Source organism: Budorcas taxicolor, chromosome 1 (assembly GCF_023091745.1).
Source record: "Budorcas taxicolor isolate Tak-1 chromosome 1, Takin1.1, whole genome shotgun sequence".
Classification (NCBI taxonomy): Eukaryota; Metazoa; Chordata; class Mammalia; order Artiodactyla; family Bovidae; genus Budorcas; species Budorcas taxicolor.
Window position 1 is genome coordinate 106,735,333 of NC_068910.1, and position 20,116 is coordinate 106,755,448.

The window sequence follows — 20,116 nt, forward strand, 5'->3', positions numbered from 1 at the left end:
CTTCAGGAAATTACTAGCTATGTGAATCTGAGACAATCTGTTCATCAGTTAGAGCTTCAATTTTCTTACCTACAAAATATGTATAACCACACTCACATAGAAGTTAAGCTATGTTAAAATACCTAGCCCAGAACTTGACGTATAATAAGCTCTCAAAGTTTCATATGTTACTTGAATCAGAGACCAGAAAGCTCATAGAAAATTTAACCCATGGTCACGCCAGCCCCAAAATTACTCCTCCTCCTTTGTTTCCTTGACCAAGCCAAAACCCTGCCAGTCAATCTTCTCTTTTCCCTCTACTTCCCTATCTAATCTCACCCCAGTCCTACATTCCTGACAAGTCAATCTACTGCTTGTACCCTATGGCCTCTGCTTCAACTAAGGCTATCCTGACTTCTTGCCTGGATCACTGCAAGCCTCCTTCCTGGCCTTCCCTGTCCTCCCACTCTTCATAATGCAGCCACAGTGAGCTTCCAAAAGGCAAATTTAATGCCATCTACTTGCCAAAACCCTTCCCCTTTTGCATAAAGTCTGTGTTTATAGCATGAAAAATCATTCATGATCACAAGAAACATAGTTTTTACTTAACCTTCCGGCCTCAAATCTCACCATTCTTCTCTTTGAAGAATCTGGTCTAGTTACAGAAATCTACTTCAATTCCCTAATTAGATCACATCTCTTCTCTCAGACCCATCTAATCTCATGGACCTTGCTACCTTCTACATTCAGTTCACCTTACTGAGAAGTCTCCCAAAGGCTCAGATAGGTACTCTTCTGACAAATTTCCATGACTGCCTGTTCTACATGGCATGTTCCATAAGCAGATTCCTTGGGCACCTTCATTAGATTATACATTTCCCAAAGACAGAGATGTTTCTTACTCATTATGCTATCCCTTATACATGGTATGTTTAATAGTACATTTTAAGTGATGAATATTTATCTCTTTGGATAAATTTAAAATCCATTAGAAATATGTTGTATCTTTTAACCATTTTTTGAATCATATTGCTCAAGTTTCTTCTCTAGCTCCCTTCTAATTCAAAACTTTTAGATATGTGGTGTTTGCCAGTTGAACTTCTCTAAGTTTACGTTCCTTGTCTGTAAACTGGGGATAAAAACAGTACCTACCACACAATATTATTGTGAGGATTAAAAGAGTTGACACATGTAAATCATTTAGAAATGGCACCTGGAAGTAGTCAAGAGCTCTCAATCACTGTTAGTAATTATTATTGTCTCGTTGTTGTTATTAGCATTTCCTCTAAGGTGGGACCTTCATGATTGACATCTGTCATGAACCAGGGCTCAGGACAAATTTCACAAAGTCACAAGTTAAAGAACAGGGAAAACTTTAAACCTAGAGGCCAGCAAGGAGAAATGTCATGAGTGCCCAAGTCTCCCAGTATCCCCACGGAAAGGCATGGTGGGACTAGACACTTGCTGAACATACTGTGGATAAAGGTTCCAGGTGAAGGACCCCGCTTTCTTGTCACTGTCTCTTCCTACAGGATACTCATGAGAGCAACTTTGTCAAAAGAGAATAGACAGCTTGCTTGGCACCAAGCAATCTGGATTTGGGTGTCAACTGTTTACAGGAGTTGTCTGGAAAAGTTAGCTCTCCAACAGCTAAGGATGTTTGGATCATGGGAAACAGTAAACCTTCTGGACAGGAGGAAAAAGCCACCAGTCTTTACAGGATTCTGACTTCGGGTCCAGTGCCTTTGTCTTAGAGAAGAACATGGCCCAGTCTCACTTGGCTCATTGTCCAGCCAAACCAGAGAGAAATCAGGAGATCATTTTGAACAATAATGCTTGATGTCCCAATTTTTTCATGAATATTTCTTTCTGAGGCACTTCAAATGCTGACTTGCTTCTGCTTTGAATCTCGCTTGGGTAGTTGAAACTCCAGATTTTCTAAGAGTCTGCTCCTATATCAAGACAAACCCCAAAATTTCCTCTAATAGCTTTTGTTTTGGTCAATAACATTAATTAATGCATCAGGTACCATAATTAGGGATAAATATACAAAAATATAGAGATGAAATTCCTGCTTTCAAGTGTATTTCACCTGAGAGGAAGCAGGTGAAAATTATAATACAGTGTAATAGATGCAATAATAGAAATGTGTACAGGATTCAGAAGCATTCAGAAACTACTCTGTTCAGCCAGAGATTACATTTTGCAAACTATGAAGTAAATATGTTTTTGATTTATCCTTATTATAAAACTTAAGATTGGATTTGAAGTGCAGTTAGCAGATATACAACAAAAGATAAAATGGTAATTATCACTCCTAAAATTGATATAAAACAGGAAAGGAAGACATTTTCATGAGAATTGAAAAGCATTCCTGGGGACTAGCCAGAGGACAAGTTTGGAAGCTGTAAGGAACTAAGTTCAGATTTCAGCTCTGCTGCCTATGCTGTGTGAATTTAGGCAAATTTCCTAACTTACCTGAGACTAAAGTTCCTCATTTAAGAATAGGGATAATAATAACTACCATAGTGAGTTATTTTAAGCAGTAAATGAAAAAAATATGCAAAGCATTTAGCATATGATGCTTAATAAAGGCAGCTAATTTTTTTCTCAGACTATAACTTCACTTGTCACCTATTCTATGCACTTATAATTAGATAGCTCTGAAATTACCTAGAGAGGTCTCTTGGGGTGGGATTTTAAAGTCTTTATATAATGGAATTCTATCCTATTTTTCTTAGTTACTTTTTAAAGCTATCCACAGTAGTTTTGATGCATTACAAGCATTTTTATACATATCCTGTTTTACTAAAATGTGTTGCAAAATGTGTTAAAATTCAGGCCTAGTCAGTAGCAAAAATAGTCAGAAAACAGATAAGAAAAAGCATCATATTTAATAATAGATACAAAATGAACAGAAAAAAAAGCTAGTATTTTGATAGGTTAAAGTGTTGTGGTCACCAAGACACTGATGGGATTATGAAAAATTCCCTATTACTAAAAAGCTAAGCTTAACAATTAAGAGGAGGCTCCTGCAGCCTATTATTGCTTCTTTTTACAGACTACTTATAGCATAAATTATTGATATCCTAGAGTCATGTCAAATGGTGTCACATAAAAAAGAAAATGAGGTTTTTTTTTAATTATAGAAAATGAAAATACATAGAGGGTGCTACAATAAAGAGAGCACTGATAACAATATTTACATTTGCATTTTTGTATTTTTGTTGTTGGCATGGGGAAGAGGTGAGATTGCTTCTCTTTAAATATCAGTCTGTCCCTCAGTTTTCCCACATGAAAAATACAGAAATAAACCCTTTCTTTTGTCTTTCCCCCAGAGATAATGTAAGAATAGTTACATGAATACTTTTGAACTCTTCATTTAAAAATAAACTACATAAATTCCAGGTCAGTTTTACTGCATGTGATTTCTTAAGTACCAAAAAAAATAAAATAAAATTACTCTCATCTTGTTGTTACTCTTAACTTTGGTTTCTTACAGAGATTCCTTTCCCTAGAGCTGCATTGTCCTATATAGTAACCACTTGCCCCTGTGGCTATTTAAAACGTAAGGTCAATTAATTAAGATTAACTGGAAGTAAAATTCAGCTCCTCAGTCTTACTAGCCACATTTCAAGTGCTCAGTAGCCATGACCACTTGCTACCACACTGAACAGAGGGAGTATTTCTGTCATCATGGAAAGTTCTGTTAGAGAGTGCTAGGCCAGAGGATACTCAGGCTAAATGTCCCGTTGCTCTGTGGTCTTAAACTGAACACTGATAGCATTTCAAAGATTAAATTACCTTAGAAATTCTGGAAGGACTTCATAATCATGTCAGTGTGAAACTAGGGGAAAGTCAGAATTAAATGAAGAGGAATTAAATGGCAAATAAAGAAGAAAGAAGGAAGGAAGGCTGCAAAAAGAATATGCACTGACATTATTATAAAAGAATAAAAAGTGATTCAGGAATTCAGCAGCAGTACAATTTTACTTAAAACATTTGTCACATATGGTTTTTACTAAATGCATCCATATTAGGCTGACTTTCTGATGTCCTAATTGGGTTTTGAGACATTCCAGCTAAATCACACAAAAACTATTTCTGGAAATTGTGATGAAATTTAACCTCTCATCTCTATACTACAAGTTTAAAAAACATATTTTTCCTCTCAAGAGGAGTCAGCAGATGCTATGAAAATACTTGTAATTCTTGATCACAATTTTTGTATTTATCCTTGTCTAGACTACATGCACTCACAAATAGTTTTCATGCTTACCAATGTTTTGGTTTCCACTTCCTGTATAAAAGGAATTATAACTTAGCGTATGTATTGTTTGTCCCCAGAAGTAAGAGGATAACTGTGTATGTTTGCATTTAGGTCATCCTGTCCATTGAAGAAGGTTACAGACTCCCAGCTCCCATGGGCTGTCCGGCATCTCTACACCAGCTGATGCTCCACTGCTGGCAGAAGGAGAGAAATCACAGACCAAAATTTACTGACATTGTCAGCTTCCTTGACAAACTGATCCGCAATCCCAGTGCCCTTCACACCCTGGTAGAGGACATCCTTGTGTAAGACGCATAATGTTGATTTTTCCCCTTGACAATCATGATTTCTTTCAGGCTGCAGAGAAGACTAACAGGTAAAGAGGAGAAAGTTTGCCTTGATAACTGTCTTGCTTATCTACTTTTTAGGATATTTTATGTAAGCCGTATTTATCAGCTGAAAGAGCAATTTATTAACATTTTTTAAAATGACTTTTTTCCACAAGAAAGCAGGTTCCCCTTTTCTGTTTCTCCATATCTAATCTTTATGAATCCCTTTTTAAATATTTTTTCCTGTGTGGGTCTATAGTATTTATAATTCCTTTCTTGATTTACTGATTTTTCCTTATAAGTAGAATGTGTGTGCGCGCGCGTGTGTGTGTGTGTGTGTGTGTGTGTGTGCAGCCTCTTTAATTTTCTTGTCCATTCAGTATTCTGTCCCTCAGTTTGAAATGGCAAGCAAGACAGGGGCAATTTGTGAATCAGTCAGGAGCAAGGATGTTTCCTGTTGATATGATCACATCCAGCTGTTGTTACTTTCCATTGCTAAAACCAGAAAAAGACAAATGACAAGACAAGAAAATGAAGGAGTTCATCTCCCATTTTATAAAAGTCAGTAGAGTTGAGAAGATCTACTCACTTCTCTCTGAAAAGCAATTATAAGAGGGTGACTAGAAGGGAAAAAAAAACAAAAAAACAAAAAAAAACACTACCATCTATGTCTGAACATACTACATTTAAAACACTATCAAGTTGAAAATACATTTCTGAATTTAGACCAAATTGGACTTAAACATCACCAAAGCACGTTCACAGCTTACTTTCCTGACTCAAGAGATGGCCAATAGGCTATGCAGATGTTCAGCTTTAGGTCAGAAGTTCAAGTCAATGCCAGTTTGAGTGACAATAAGGCCAAAGGCTCTTCAAGGACTCCTCAAAACAAGCCTCAGTTCACAGCAGAGCGCAGAAGAGTTCACCTCTAAATCATTAATTGGCAGCCTCAGTAAAGTGAAGCCAAGCATGAAATAGCTAGAGATTAAACTATTACTCTAGCCGTCTTCCCTCAAGCAGCCCAGCACAGGAAGCTGGAGTGGTGAGGGTAGGGTGGGGGTGCCACTTTGGATTTTATCATAAAAGCAATGGGCAGCCCTTGAAGGATTTTAAGCAAGAGACCTCCTGATCACATTTGCATTTCTGAAACATCACTCCAGGGCTGATTTAAACTGAAAGTGTAAAACAAGGAACAAGACTGGAAGCAGGGACTGTCAAATGTTTGCAGCAAGCCAAGCTAGGAAAGGTCAGGGCAAAGAAACAGGAAGAATGTCACTCTCTGGAACACCAAGTGTTAAGAACTGACTTGGAGAAAAGTACCAAAGGAGACAGAAAAAACAATCAGACAGCTAATGAGGAAAGTAGCAAGGAGCAGTATCGTAGAAGCCAGAAAGGGAAACAGTTCCAAGGAGTTTAATGTCCCAGGCTCCACAAAGCACCAGTAAGATAAAAATGAAGTATGTCCATTGGATTTAACAACTATGCACTTAGGAATTCATGGGTGGCCTTTGCAAGTGCATTTTCAGTAACCTTGTGTAAGACAGACACGATGGGGGAGGGATGAACTTGAGGTCAGAGAGAAGAGTGATACAAAGTACCACGTCCCGTACTGGTTTCTCAAAAAATCTGTCTCTGAAGAGAAAGAGAAGTAGTTGGAGAAAGTGTTTCATGGGCTTTGTTTTATATGTTTTATTGAAGAGACAAGTATGCTTTAATGTTGGGGAGAAAGTGCTACTAGGATGTAGATTGAGTCTGAAATGATTTAATCTGGGCATCTTGCTGTACAGGGTGAATGGACTCCACAGCCAGTGCCCGCCAGCGGAACTCTCTGACTGTTCTATGACTGTAGAAGCAGGCAGGTAAGAGACTTCTTTTTGAAGGAAAGCAGATAAAAAAAAGAATTCTTCCCTGCTTTTCCAAGATAATAAATGTTCATAATATTTGGAAAATAATGATAAAAATCTAAGATGAGAAGATACCAAAAAGTACAAATGATCCAGAGGTAAAGTCCGTATGAGAGCTGGTATCTGAGGGCTAGGCATTGTGGTTTAACGGGGTGTGTTCAGTAAGGCCAGGGAAAGGCAGGCTCCGTGATGGCACATCACAGGCAGGCCAGGAGTTGGGCTTTACAGAAAGTTAGCAGTTTTAATTGAGTTCTAAACTCTAATCTTTGGGGATCCAATTGGAAGTCTTTCTGACTGATTTGCTCTCCTTGTTTCTGACAAACACTTATATGCTACAGACGTTGCTCTCAGTATACTTTTGTTGGAAAACAAAAGGAACCAAAGTTATACGGGTATCATGCCTGAACCTTTATCAGCATTCTTGTTTTCAAAGCAGCCTGAGTGAGTTACCAGTTTCTATCCCCTCACTCCCAGTGCCACCCACCCACCCTGATCCTAGACCACTGAGGCTGCTTGGGGAAAAAAGATGTGGTAGGTTGAAGGATGGCAGTATTAGCAACAGGCTGCCTGGTTTGTTTTATGCTTACAAAGCCGTGACACTGCCCCTCCACCCCAAAAATTCCAAAGCCTAGTCTCCCTTCGCCGAGTGATGTTGGACTAAGGAGATGTGATGGAGCATAGAGTTGCAGTCTGTCCTCCCATGTACCTCTCAAACAGGTGAAAGCGTCTAAGAGTATAATCCACAACAGCTCCTATTAAACTCTCCTATATCTCTTTCTCTACGATCCCCCTCCTTCCAAGTGTCTCTAACATTCCTGCACTGACATAACTCTCTTACCCACTAGGTCCCCACGGTTTTTATTCCACTCTAATTGCTTTTTTTCTCAAGAATTCACCCAAGAAGCTTTTATCTGTTCTCTTGACAGTGTAGTAATAGGGGAAAAAGTTAAGGTGATGAAAAGGGAGGAGGAAGGCTGAAACCCACAGTTTAATAATTTTATATGAGTGATACTGGAAATCTCATAAACATTAATTTTTCTTTCAAAAGACAGAATACCCAATAGAAAAAATCAGTGGTCAGTGAAGGATTTTATTATTTGAAACAGCCACTCCAAATAATGCTGACTTTCTTGTGCCTGACACACCGTCATGGGAGTATCCAGAGCTCTATGAAATCCCCAGTCTTCTTGCTTTCTCTCCTACTCAAGAAACTATATGGATATATAGGTGAAGCTGCAGTCCATGGGGTCATTAGGAGTCGGACACGACTGAGCGACTTCACTTTCACTTTTCACTTTCATGAATTGGAGAAGGAAATGGCAACCCACTCCAGTGTTCTTGCCTAGAGAATCCCAGGGACGGGAGAGCCTGGTCGGCTGCCGTCTCTGGGGTCACACAGAGTAGGACACGACTGAAGCGACTTAGCAGCAGCAGCAGCAGCAGCAGCAGCAGCAGTGATATTATAAGTATAGACTTAAATCCAATTGATTGTAAAAAAATAATTTGAGAAAATTCTTTAGTAATATAAGCAGTCATCCTCTCATGAATGAATTTCAAGATACCTTCACTTTCATTCACAGTACAATGACATCTTATAACTTCTTTTCAAAGTATCTGTAGCTTTCACATGATTCCCAGCTCCTGGGAGAAAGACCCAGCTTGAGGCCAAGCCTCCATAGAGAATGGCAATAGGAGCAGTGCCTGGCCATGCCCCTTGAAACACCCCTATTCCCTTTCCCCTGACCCTCAGGATCAATCTTAGAGTTACTCTCAACCCCAAGCAAGCATATTACCATAGGATCCAGAATTGCATCTGGGGCCCAGCAGTTAAATAGTACAAAGTGTCTGTCACTCACACCACCCACATTGTCCTACATATTCACTGTCCAACCTCTTCAAGCCCTAGCCCTGTTTCCTCTAGACACCAGAACCTACTGAATGCACTAGGTGGAAGTCAGCTGGCCAGTGCCATTTTGGACAATGCTGCAGTGCAATAGGAAAATAGCACTTTCTTCCAGACCCTGCTCCAGATCACCAGAGTGTGACTGATAATTTTACAGATTATGGGCTCCTTGAAAGCATCAGCTATAAGGTAGCATTCAGAAAAAGGCAGCATTTGACCAGATGGACCAGTCCATGACAGAAATCATATTCCATCCAAGCCAAGGTAGAAAGGAATATTCCCATTACCTGCTGGGCCATAGTTAAGGATTTTATAATATTTAAGTTCTTAGGAACGGGAACCACCACTTGCCTCAGTACATATAAGTCAACTGTTGAACTTTCAAGCACTTGATTTCCAGTGATGTATGAACCATGAATGTAGGGAAAAGCTCAAAGCAATATCATCTGCTTTAGAGAACTTCAAGTAAACATTATAAGGCTAAATGGTACTACCTCCCTCCATCCGATTAATAAAACACCTATAATGCTGTCTTCTGAGGGCAATAACTTTCAACAATTTGATGTAAATGCTTCCACTCATTTCTTAAAACATCTTGCTAAGTGCTGCCTAGGCTGTCCATAATTCCCACTTGTTAAATTGTTTATAAACCAAGTAATGGACAACTTATTCTGTTTAATTTTTATAACTAGTACTTTTAATGGTGTTTCTCATGACAGAGAAATCACAGGCTGGCCAAAACCAATGCAACTGAGTGATAAGCAAAGCTTTGTGGATGAAAGACAGACTATTAAACATTGATCAGGAAGTGTGAAACTTCTACCCATTAGAAAATCTAAATTCAACTCACATGAACTGTTGCCACAATATGATAATAATACTGATGTATCAGTACTAATACTGATATAAATTACTATCATCATTATTAACAGTAATTATTACTGCTGCTTGTTGAGAACCTACTATGAGCCAGTCATTGTACTAGGCATGTTTATCTGTCATGTCATTTAATCCTGTTATTATCCCCATCCTTCATGTGAGAAATCAGAGACTCAAAAGAGACTAAGTTTTCCCAAGGGTACACAGCAAATTTGGAAAACTCAACAGTGGCCATAGGACTGGAAAAGGTCAGTTTTCATTCCAGTCCCAAAGAAAAGCAATGCCAAAAAATGTTCAAACCACTGCATAATTGCATTCATTTCACACGTTAGCAAAGTAGTGCTCAAAATTCTACAAGCTAGGCTTCAAGAGTTCGTGAACTGAGAATTTCCAGATCTTCAAGCTGGATTTAGAAAAGGCAGAGGAACCAGAGATCAAATTACCAACATCTGTTGGATCATAGTAAAAGCAAGAGAATTCCAGAAATTCTCATTTCTGGAATTGAAATGAGAAGTCAGTGCTTCATTGACTACACTAAAGCCTTTGACTGTGTGGATTAAAACAAACTGTGGAAAATTCTTAAAGAGATGGGAATACGAGACCATCTAACCTGCCTCCTGAGAAACCTGTATGCAGGTCAAGAAACAACAGTTAGAACTGGACATGGAACAACAGACGGGTTCCAAATCAGGAAAGGAGTATGTCAAGGCTGTATATTGTCACCCTGATTATTTAACCTATACACAGAGTACATCACGCAAATTGCTGGGCTGGATGAAGCACAAGATGGAATCAAGCTTGCCAGGAGAAATATCAATAACCTCAGATATGCAGATGACACCACCCTTATGGCAGAAAGAGAAGAGGAACTAAGAGCCTCATGATGAAGGTGAAAGAGGAGAGTAAAAAAGCTGCCCTAAAACTCAACATTCAAAAAATAAGATCATGACAAATAGCTGGGGAAACAGTGAAAACAGTGACAGACTTTATTTTCTCGGGCTCCAAAATCACTGCACATGGTGACTGCAGGTATGAATTTAAAAGACATTTGCTCCTTGAAAGAAAAGCTATGACAAACCTAGACAGCGTATTAAAAAGCAGAGCAAAGACATTACTTTGCCAACAAAGATCCATATAGTCAAAGCTATGGTTTTTCCAGTAGTCATGAATGGATGCAGGAGCTGGACTATAAAGAAGGCTGAGTGCCAAAGAACTGATGCTTTTGAACTGTGATATTGGAGAAGGCTCTTGAGAGTCTCTTGGACTGCTAGGAGATTAAACCAGTCCATCCTAAAGGAAATCAACCCTGAATATTCATTGGAAGGACTGATGCTGAAGCTGAAGCTCCAGTACTTTGGCCACCTGATGCAAAGAGCTGACTCATTGGAAAAAACCCTGATGCCGGGAACGACTGAAGGCAGGAGAGAAGGGGATGACAGAGAATGAGATGGTTGGATGGCATCATGGACCCACTGGAGATGAGTCTGAGCAAGCTCCGGGAGTTGGTGATAGACAGGAAAGCCTGGCATGCTGCAGTCCATGGAGTTGCAAAGAGTCAAACACAACTGAGTGACTGAACAACAACACACAGCAGGTAATTATTGAGTCAGGAATTTGAGTGAGAGCTACCAACTGCAAAGCCTGTTCTTTCCACTACAGAGTATACAGTCATCCAAAATTATAAGATCTTTTCCAATACTTCAGTTTCAGAAATATGATTATTCGAAAACAAGATACATTTTTGCATCTCCAGATAAATTTTATCTGGACTTCTCAGACTTCATATATGAAGTACATAAAAGTTCCAAAAGAATTTGTAGCAGTACACAACCTGTTATTTTATGTTCTGCTAAGAAAGTACAAGGATATAGAACATAAATATGCCCTCATTCATGGATAAGAAGGAAGCGTATTGTCTATATATTCCTTCAACATCCTCTTGCAGTGCTCAGCCACTTGAAGAACATTACTTGAAAAGAGAAAATAGTAACTACAACAAAATACAGCAATGAAGAAAATGCAGCAGCAACATAGTTCCAGAATTACATCCTCAGGCATTTCTGTAGATTGAATTTTTCCAGTGTTGCCAAATATCTGCTCTGCTTCTTTTCCTTGTTATGGCAAACATTACTTTCTCACAGAGCGCAGATGCTGCCTCTGTATCCTTTTCAAGACCACATTTTGATTACCACTGGCAATGAATTGTTGTTGACATATGAAATGAAATCTATTTCTGTCCCTCTGCGTGTACTTAGTTGTTCAGTCAAGTCTAACTCTTTGTGACCCCATGGACTGTAGCCTGCCAGGCTCCTCTGTCCATGGGATTTTCCAGGCGAGAATACTGGAGTGGGTGGCCATCTCCTTTGCCAAAGGATCTTCCCAACCCAGGAATCGAACCTGAGTCTCCTGTGTCTCTTGCATTGCACACCAATTCTTTACCCACTGAGCCATCGGGGAATTATTTACATATAAAAAATAGACTTTCCTTGAGGTCCACTGATGTTACTCAGAGTGTAGTGACCATATGCTGAAATGGGAAATATTTAAACAATATTATTTCTACCCTGTGTCTATCCTTCCTAATATTCAAACATATCTCTAATTTTAAACTGAACAACAACATAATTTTCAAATTTGCTTTGAATTTCATTCCTTCATACTTTTTACCAGTTATCAGCCTTATTATGAGAATTAAATAATGTAAAAAAAAAAAAAAAACCTGATGACTTACTGAAAATCAAAGGCTGACAAAAAATCATGCTCCCAATTTAGCACTGTGGAGAGTCAGATTATTTGGAACAAAGAGATATTGCCCACAAGCATGCAATAGTCACAAGATTTATGGCATGGTACTATGCACTTTGGATTTTTATAACATCTTGTGCAAAATCACACTCTAAAATTTTTAAAGAATATCAAAAATTTTCATTAATTGAAATTGTTTTCAAGTTGACAGGCCTAATTATAGGGAGGGCAGTGTTTTCCTTTTTTATCTAATTAGATAAATTCTTCCTTCAAAAGATAGGTAGGTAGTGTGTGTAGTAGATTGCTTTATGTGGTGGTAGTTTAGTCGCTAAGTTGTGTCTGACTCTTGAGACCGCATGGACAGTAGCCTGCCTCTGTCCATAAGATTCTCCAGGCAAGAATACTGGAGTCATTGCCATTTCCTTCTCCAGGGGACCTTCCCAACCCTGGAATCTAATCCGAGTCTCCTGCATTGCAGGCAGATTCTTTACCAAGTATGAGGGAAGCCAGATTGTTTTATGGATTCACTAAATAATGTGAAGTGTAGTCCCTTGGTCATTAGATGAGAAACTCATGTAAAAATAGTGATACTGAATAAAGTAAATGTTGTTGTGATGCTAGGTCCCCTAACCCTTTGTTGTCTTACTCGCCTTTAATTTCCTATCCTTTACTCCATTGAAATCTGTTGTTGTTTAGTGGATAAGTTGTGTCTGACTCTTTGCAACCCCATGGAATGCAGCACGCCAGGCTTCCCTGTCTTTCACTGTCTCCCAGAGTTTTCTCAAACCCATGTCCATTGAGTCAGTGATGCCATCCAACCATCTCATCCTCTGTTATCCCCTTCTCCTCCTGCCTTCAATCTTTACCAGCATAAGAAACTTTTCCAGTGAGTTGGCTCTTCACATCAAGAAGCCAATGTATTGGAGCTTCAGCTTCAGCATCAGTCTTTCCAGTGAATATTCAGGGTTGAAACCTATAAAGACAGACATAAACAAACATTTTTGCGATACAAGGAGTAATCTAAATAAACAGCATATTCATTAATAGGGTGACCATTTTAGCAATAGATTCTTACTATTCCATTTAATGAGTTAAATGAAAATAGATTCTTCATACATCACATTAGGTCATGGACCAAACTTTTCTTCAGAGGATATTCAAATCTTAACCATCTTTATTATTTAATGAATTACTTTAGTACTTTCAGCATTATGCTAAGGCCTACAGAAAATAGAAAGAGATATGAGATATGATTCCTGCCCTCAGGGAGTTTTAACTGACTCTTAAAATTCTTCTGTCTTATGGGGTTTTTCCCAAGGAAATAATTCAACTGAAGCATAAAAATACATGCTCTATAATTACATAATCATCTGTAATAAATTTAATAAGATTGATAGCAATTTAAGAGTCTAACTCAGGGAATTAACAAATTATTAACTGTCGAAACATAGAATATTATATACTCACTTGAAAATGAGCTATGAAGACCATTGAAATGAAAATATTCATCAACAAAAAAAAATAAAAAGAAAAAAAGAAAAAGAAAATATTCATCAACATATGAAATACAGCAATACAAATAGAATGGACACTATCTGTAGACCTCTGCTAACAATATATAAAGGTAAAAACTAGGAAGGAAGAGGTTTTGTTAAGAGTGGTAAAGGGAGAAAAGCCTTTAAGAATGTGGTAGTTTCATAATAAAATAAGACTCTGCCTTGGAATAGTGTTTCTCAAAGTATAACTTTCCTTGAACCATTTTGGATAGATTTATTACTTTTATATTTACATGATGAATATAAAATATGGAAAAGGTTTGAGGAGAAAAAACTCCCTGCTTTTTAATGGTAGTTTGGTACCTATTGATAACCTAAGAACTTTCTAAATTAAAATACCAGTACTATTACAAACACAAAGGGCTTGTTAGAGTAAAAACTTTTCAGCTCTATCAGTGCTATTAATTTTTACATATTTAGATGTACTGAGAATGTGTTTATTGTACTTGAACTATACCATTACCTCTTCTAGCTATACTCCAGCCCTTTCTCTGATCTAAATTGACCATAATTTATACCTGGTAGAATTTCCTCTAATTCTGCTCCCTCCTCATTTTTATGAAGAAAGTAGTAGCCCTTTGACCTTCTGTTCTACAAGATGTACTTTTTTTTATGTAGCAGCAGGTTTTGCTGTAAAGACATTTCTCAGGTGGACAGCTCCCACTAATCACCAAATAGCAGAAATTTCTACATGCTCAGCAAATAGCAGACTGAATTTATCATTGTACATGGTTGATAAGAAAGGGCATTTATTGTTTATTAGGTAATATTCCAGAGAATTCATGTGAGGGTGATGGTACCCAGCCCTCTAAGCCAGAAAATAACAGCATTTTTTCAACATCATTATAAGATGAGGTGAAAGAAAAGTTATTGCACAGTGGCTGTGAACAATGCGGGGAACTTGACCTTACTAAATCAACTGCCAATGCAGTTATATAAAGGCCAAAGAGTAACTAGGTTACTAAAAATGTGTGGAGGGAACAGGAATTACAGTATTGAAACAGTCCAAGAGCAAACAGTGGCTGCTTTTCAACAGACAAATTGGCCATTTAAGTCATTTAGTGTACAGAATGTCCTTCTATGACCTTTCTATATTCTGGTGGTACAGAGGTTAAAGTGTCTGCCTGCAATGTGGGAGACCTGGGTTCGATCCCTGGGTCGGGAAGATCCCCTGGAGAAGGAAATGGCAACCCACTCCAGTATTCTTGCCTGGAGAATCCCATGGACGAAGGAGCTTGGTGGGCTACAGTCCACGGGTCGCAAAGAGTCGGACATGACTGAGCGACTTCACTTAAGGACATAAAATTAGCAAATAATATTTCCACTCACCAATTATATGAATTGTGAAAACTCGAGTTCTCCAGGAGAAAGAAGTGGAAACCATCTGACTTTGTGCATCAAGAATGGTATATAGGAGTATGAATGGAAACACCTAAACACATGCTTTTAATTTTGCTCAGTTTCAACAGATTTCTCAGATGAGTAATTAAAAGACATGAGAGCCACAGTGTTTTAAAATAGAACATTCAAAAAATAAAAAAATAAAATGGAACATTCAGCTTTCTGATGTACATGTTTTTATTTATGACAATTAGCAATAGGTGTAACCCTAGTCATTTTGATATTAAACTTGGTCAATATGTTCCATAGGAAACTGATTAGAAAATTTAGGAAAATATTCTGAATCCTCTTCTGGATCCATACTGCCCATTAGGATACTAAAAACAAAGAAATGACACAATTTAAAACCCTGTTTAACTCTATTTGCCATGGATAGCTTTATTCTTATTTATATGTAAACTTTTATTTGATAATTATTAATATAAACACCTCTAGGAAACTAAGAAATATGGTGACATTTAAAGTGCCTCTTGGTGGATGCCATGATATCTTTCAACTTTTGAACATAACTAAACTTTGTTTTGAGTCATTCTGATATTAATTAGAATGTAACAGTCCATAATCAAATAGCATTGCCATTTTTAGTACAGGAAAATAAAATGTGACTTAACAGCCTTCAAAATAGGAAATATGTTAACAGAATCAAGTACTGGTAAAAAGGAGTCACTATGAAGTGTCATCAGACTCCATATGGACTATAACACTGTACAATCACAATCACAAGTGCATTTAGTTTATGCAGATTTTAGTTATGTAGACAGAGCAATAATCCCTGAAATTCCCTGTCATCCTTCTTCACACCATGCCCACCTTCAGCTAGAATCCAGTTCAGAAAAATAGAAGTCAATATAAAATCAAAGAAAAATCAGAAGTGAATTTTAGGTCTTTAGTAGGAACTTTGTCCTAAATAATTCCAAAGGGCAACTTTCAGGGTCTTCAGGAGTCAGTGTACAAGCTGTTTGACAATGTATTACGTCTCTGGCTTTTGTGCTCCTTAAAGATCCAGGTTCTGGTGATTTAAGGGTAATTTGAATGATTTTAAGGGTAATTTTGGTTGTTCAAAAGTTTCCATTTTCCCCTTATATATTGACCTTAGAATTTAATTCCAACTCTCATATAGTTTTTTTTAATTAATTTATTTTTTAATTGAAGGATAATTATGTAACAGAATTTTATTGTTTTCTGTCAAACCTCAGCACAAATCAATTTTAGGCTTATATAACTTGCATATGCCATTTTGCTTTAGTGGAGGAATTCTTATTCATATGGTTTAATCATATGTGCTCCTGTGTTATTGGTTTGTATTTTAAGATGAAATAGTTCAAATATGAATAATATTTGAAAACTATTATGATAAAATATTCACAATATAAATATTAAAAATGTCTCTAGTTAAGTCTCTGTGGATTCTGTTATCCTTTAAACTTTATAAAAAATTAAAAGAGAAGTAAATGAGAGTTGGATTATCCTTCAATATTCAATATAAAAATAATTCAGTAATTTACTTGTGGTGGGAAATTTTTTATTACTTAGAAAATACTGATTGACTCAAACACCAAACATAAAATAATGTTACTGCTTTATCATTTGATATAAACTCTAGACCTAATAATTTTCAAAATAATATACTTATCCTAAAGGGATGATAAAACACATTTATTGTTATTATTATAAAATCATTCATATCAGTTATTTTTAACACCATACAAAATGTTTTTAATATTATTTTTCAGGTATTTCAGTAAGGTGAAAGTTTATTATTATTTCAGTAAGTTTATTATTAGAATGTCTTAAATATACAATTCTGTGTTATTTTTACTATAATTTCTAAGGTTATTTCTGCTTTTATTCTCTCTATCTGACTTTATATAAAACTACTTTTGTGTATATAGACATATGTATCTATATATACACACATTCGCTAGCCTTTTCAAAATAATACTTTAATAGTACTTTTATAGTAAAACTTCAAAAATATCCCCAACTGAAATACCCTTTGAATCAGATCTTAGGAACAGGAATACAGATTTCCATGCATGTGAACTAAGTCGCTTCAGTCATGTCTGACTCTTTGGACCCTATGGACTGTAGCCCACCAGGTTCCTCTGTCCATGGGATTCTCCAGGCAAGAATACTGAAGTGGGTTGCCATGCCCATCTGCAAGGGATCTTCCCAACCCAGGGATTGAACCTTAGTCTCTTAAGTCTCCTGCATTGGCAGACGGGTTCTTAACCACTAGTGCCATCTGGGAAGCCCTACAGATTGCCATATCATTTACTATAAGACCCATCAGTGGCAGATTCTTTTTTCTTGCTAACCCCAAATTTCATTGATTTTCTTTAGTTTTGTGTTTTATTAATGTCTGTGCTTTTGGCTGTATTACCCTATGCTTGGATATATGTAAATCTTATTCATGAAATTGAGCTCTGTGACAACAGAAATTACTTTTTTCATAAATAATAAATTCTTGTTGAATGTTTGAGAATAAATGAGGCCTTAACCTATAAATTCACCGTTAAAAAGAGAAGGGGCTCTCATAGTAAATGTGAAAAAGGCAATAGGGCATGAAATCAATGGAAGGTCAGAAAGTGTATAAGTGAATAGCCTGTGGCTAGTTAGCTTTTGGGGGGCTTCTCTTCAAATTTGAAAGCACAATTTCATGCAAGAGAAAAATAAAGCGATTTTAGCAAGATACAGGTTTTCTAAAGACACCTTAAGTATAAAACCTAGTAGTGGCAAAAGTAGGAAAAGACAAAAGAAACCGACAAGCGAAACTGATCAGATAAAAGTGGCTGATTTGAATATGATGGAACATTTTTAAATCTAGTTCTATGGAGGATGAAACATTTGATGTGAGAATATTGTTAAATTAAAAATAAAGTTGGGTATTTTTTGCTTTATCTGGTTTTTAAGTGGTCTCCATGCTTATTTGTTTTTTTCCTTATAGAATGCCAGACTCCCCTGGTGAAGTTCCTGAATATCCTTTGTTTGTGACTGTCGGTGACTGGCTGGATTCTATAAAGATGGGGCAGTATAAGAATAACTTCATGGCAGCAGGGTTTACAACTTTTGACCTGATTTCAAGAATGAGCATTGAGTAAGTGGGGCTGGGCTTGTTACTGTATTCAGATGTCCACTTCAGTTCAGTTCAGTTCAGTCATTCAGTCATGTCTGACTCTTCGCGACCCCATGAATCGCAGAACACCAGGGCTCCCTGTCTATCACCAACTCCCGGAGTTCACCCAAACCCATGTCCATGAAGTCAGTGATGCCATCCAGCCATCTCATCCTCTGTTGTTCCTTTCTCTTCCTGCCCCCAATTCCTCTCAGCATCAGAGTCTTTTCTAATGAGTCAACTCTTTGCATGAGGTGGCCAAAGTATTGGAGTTTCAGCCTCAGCATCAGTCCTTCCAATGAACACCCAGGACTGGTCTCCTTTAGAATGGACTGGTTGGATCTCCGTGCAGTCTAAGGGACTCTCAAGAATCTTCTCCAACACCACAGTTCAAAAGCATCAATTCTTCGGCACTCAGCTTTCTTCACAGTCCAACTCTCACATCCATACATGACCACTGGAAAAACCATAGCCTTGACTAGATGGACTTTTGTTGTCCACTTAGGAGATTGTAAATTCAAATACTATTTCTATATCAAGAATACAATAGTTAAACTACCTTTCTTGACACTAGTATGGCATTTCCACTTCTTTCCTCACCATTTCTGATAATCATTCTAGTGAAAGTTGGGCATTACGCTTTTAACTATTTTCCTTTGAAAGAAAATACTTAATTCAAATAATTATTTAAAGATTTTAAATGCTATCTAAAATGCATATTTATTATCCTTGTTCACATCATAGACTCTGCATCAATATAGCTTTACCTCAGCAAATTATTTACGATTCATGTACACTAAATCAATTACTATTACCTTCATCAAATATTATATTGTAATAATATAATATTATGTTTTCTCAGAGTTTTGTCTCTATATTACAATGGTCTGGCATTTTTCCACTTTCTCAAAGACTATCGTTTCCTGAGTGCAGTGAAAATACTCAACATATGTTTAAAAGACAGATAACTAAGACTAGTAGGTTGACCATGGGAAATTGCCATTGTTTTAAAATATTAATAGTAATAGCAATTTCATACTGCTCAACATAATACAATGGCATTTTTTCAGATTATTGAAAGACCAAGACCATGGCAATTCAAATGGAGTTCACATTATATTTTTTATCCTGCATGCTGACTCTTTTGCTAATACTGTTAAAAATTTATATAATTACATAAAACCCCTGGGCTTATGAAATGTCTGAACATGACATCGGTATCTGAATTCTTTGTACTTTTAAACTTGAGGTTGACTTGACACATTCTCTGGCACCAGTATAAAGAATAAAGTAACAAATTCCTGTGGTCCATTTATATCTCTGCTTCAACACTCGTTTTACCAGATATGAAATTTGTGGCAAATATGACATGTGTTTGTTTTCCTTATCTAAATGTGTCTTTCCTCTCTGCCATACTTACCAGATCTAAATGTTCATATTCTCTCTGTCTCTCAATCTCTCACAGTGATATTAGAAGAATTGGAGTCATACTCATTGGACACCAGAGACGAATAGTCAGCAGTATACAGACTTTACGATTACACATGATGCACATACCGGAGAAGGGATTTCATGTATAAAAGTACTACAAGCACCTGTGTTTTGTGCCTCAGTATTTCTAAAATGAAAGATATCCTCTCTACTACCCTCTCTTCTGATTCTCCAAACATCACCTCACAAATTGCAGTCTCCTCTTCAGGCTACAGGCACACATACCTTTTGTTTATACTTCCAACCTGGATTTAAAAATCACTCTTCATAGCTCCTCTCTGAATAACCTGCAGATAAAACCCTGGTGCACTGCAGATTATCACTACACATGGTAAATAACTCAGCATGGATGTGTAACTTTGTATAACTGTATTTCAGAAGTGTTCAAGGACTTTATCCAAAGGAATTTGGGGTTAATGATGTATTTAGAGTTTGATGGTAGATGAAAAAGAAATAGTTAACCTTTCTTTCATGTTTTGTGATCAAGTATTTTCCAAACTAACATGAATAATTATTTTTTAGATAATTATATTCAACTCTGTGG

At 37.1% G+C, this 20,116-nt stretch overlaps 1 protein-coding gene across 1 annotated transcript in view; it reads left to right on the plus strand.

Annotated features, from left to right (window-relative positions):
* EPHA6 (EPH receptor A6) overlaps window positions 1-19,661 on the plus strand; it is a 959,528-nt gene extending 939,867 nt beyond the window's left edge. Inside the window, exons 16-18 of the mRNA XM_052649809.1 lie at window positions 4,361-4,554; window positions 17,914-18,063; window positions 19,547-19,661. Coding sequence (XP_052505769.1) covers window positions 4,361-4,554; window positions 17,914-18,063; window positions 19,547-19,661 — 459 coding nt within the window. The remainder of the gene's footprint in view (window positions 1-4,360; window positions 4,555-17,913; window positions 18,064-19,546) is intronic.
* The last annotated feature ends 455 nt before the right edge of the window (window positions 19,662-20,116 follow it).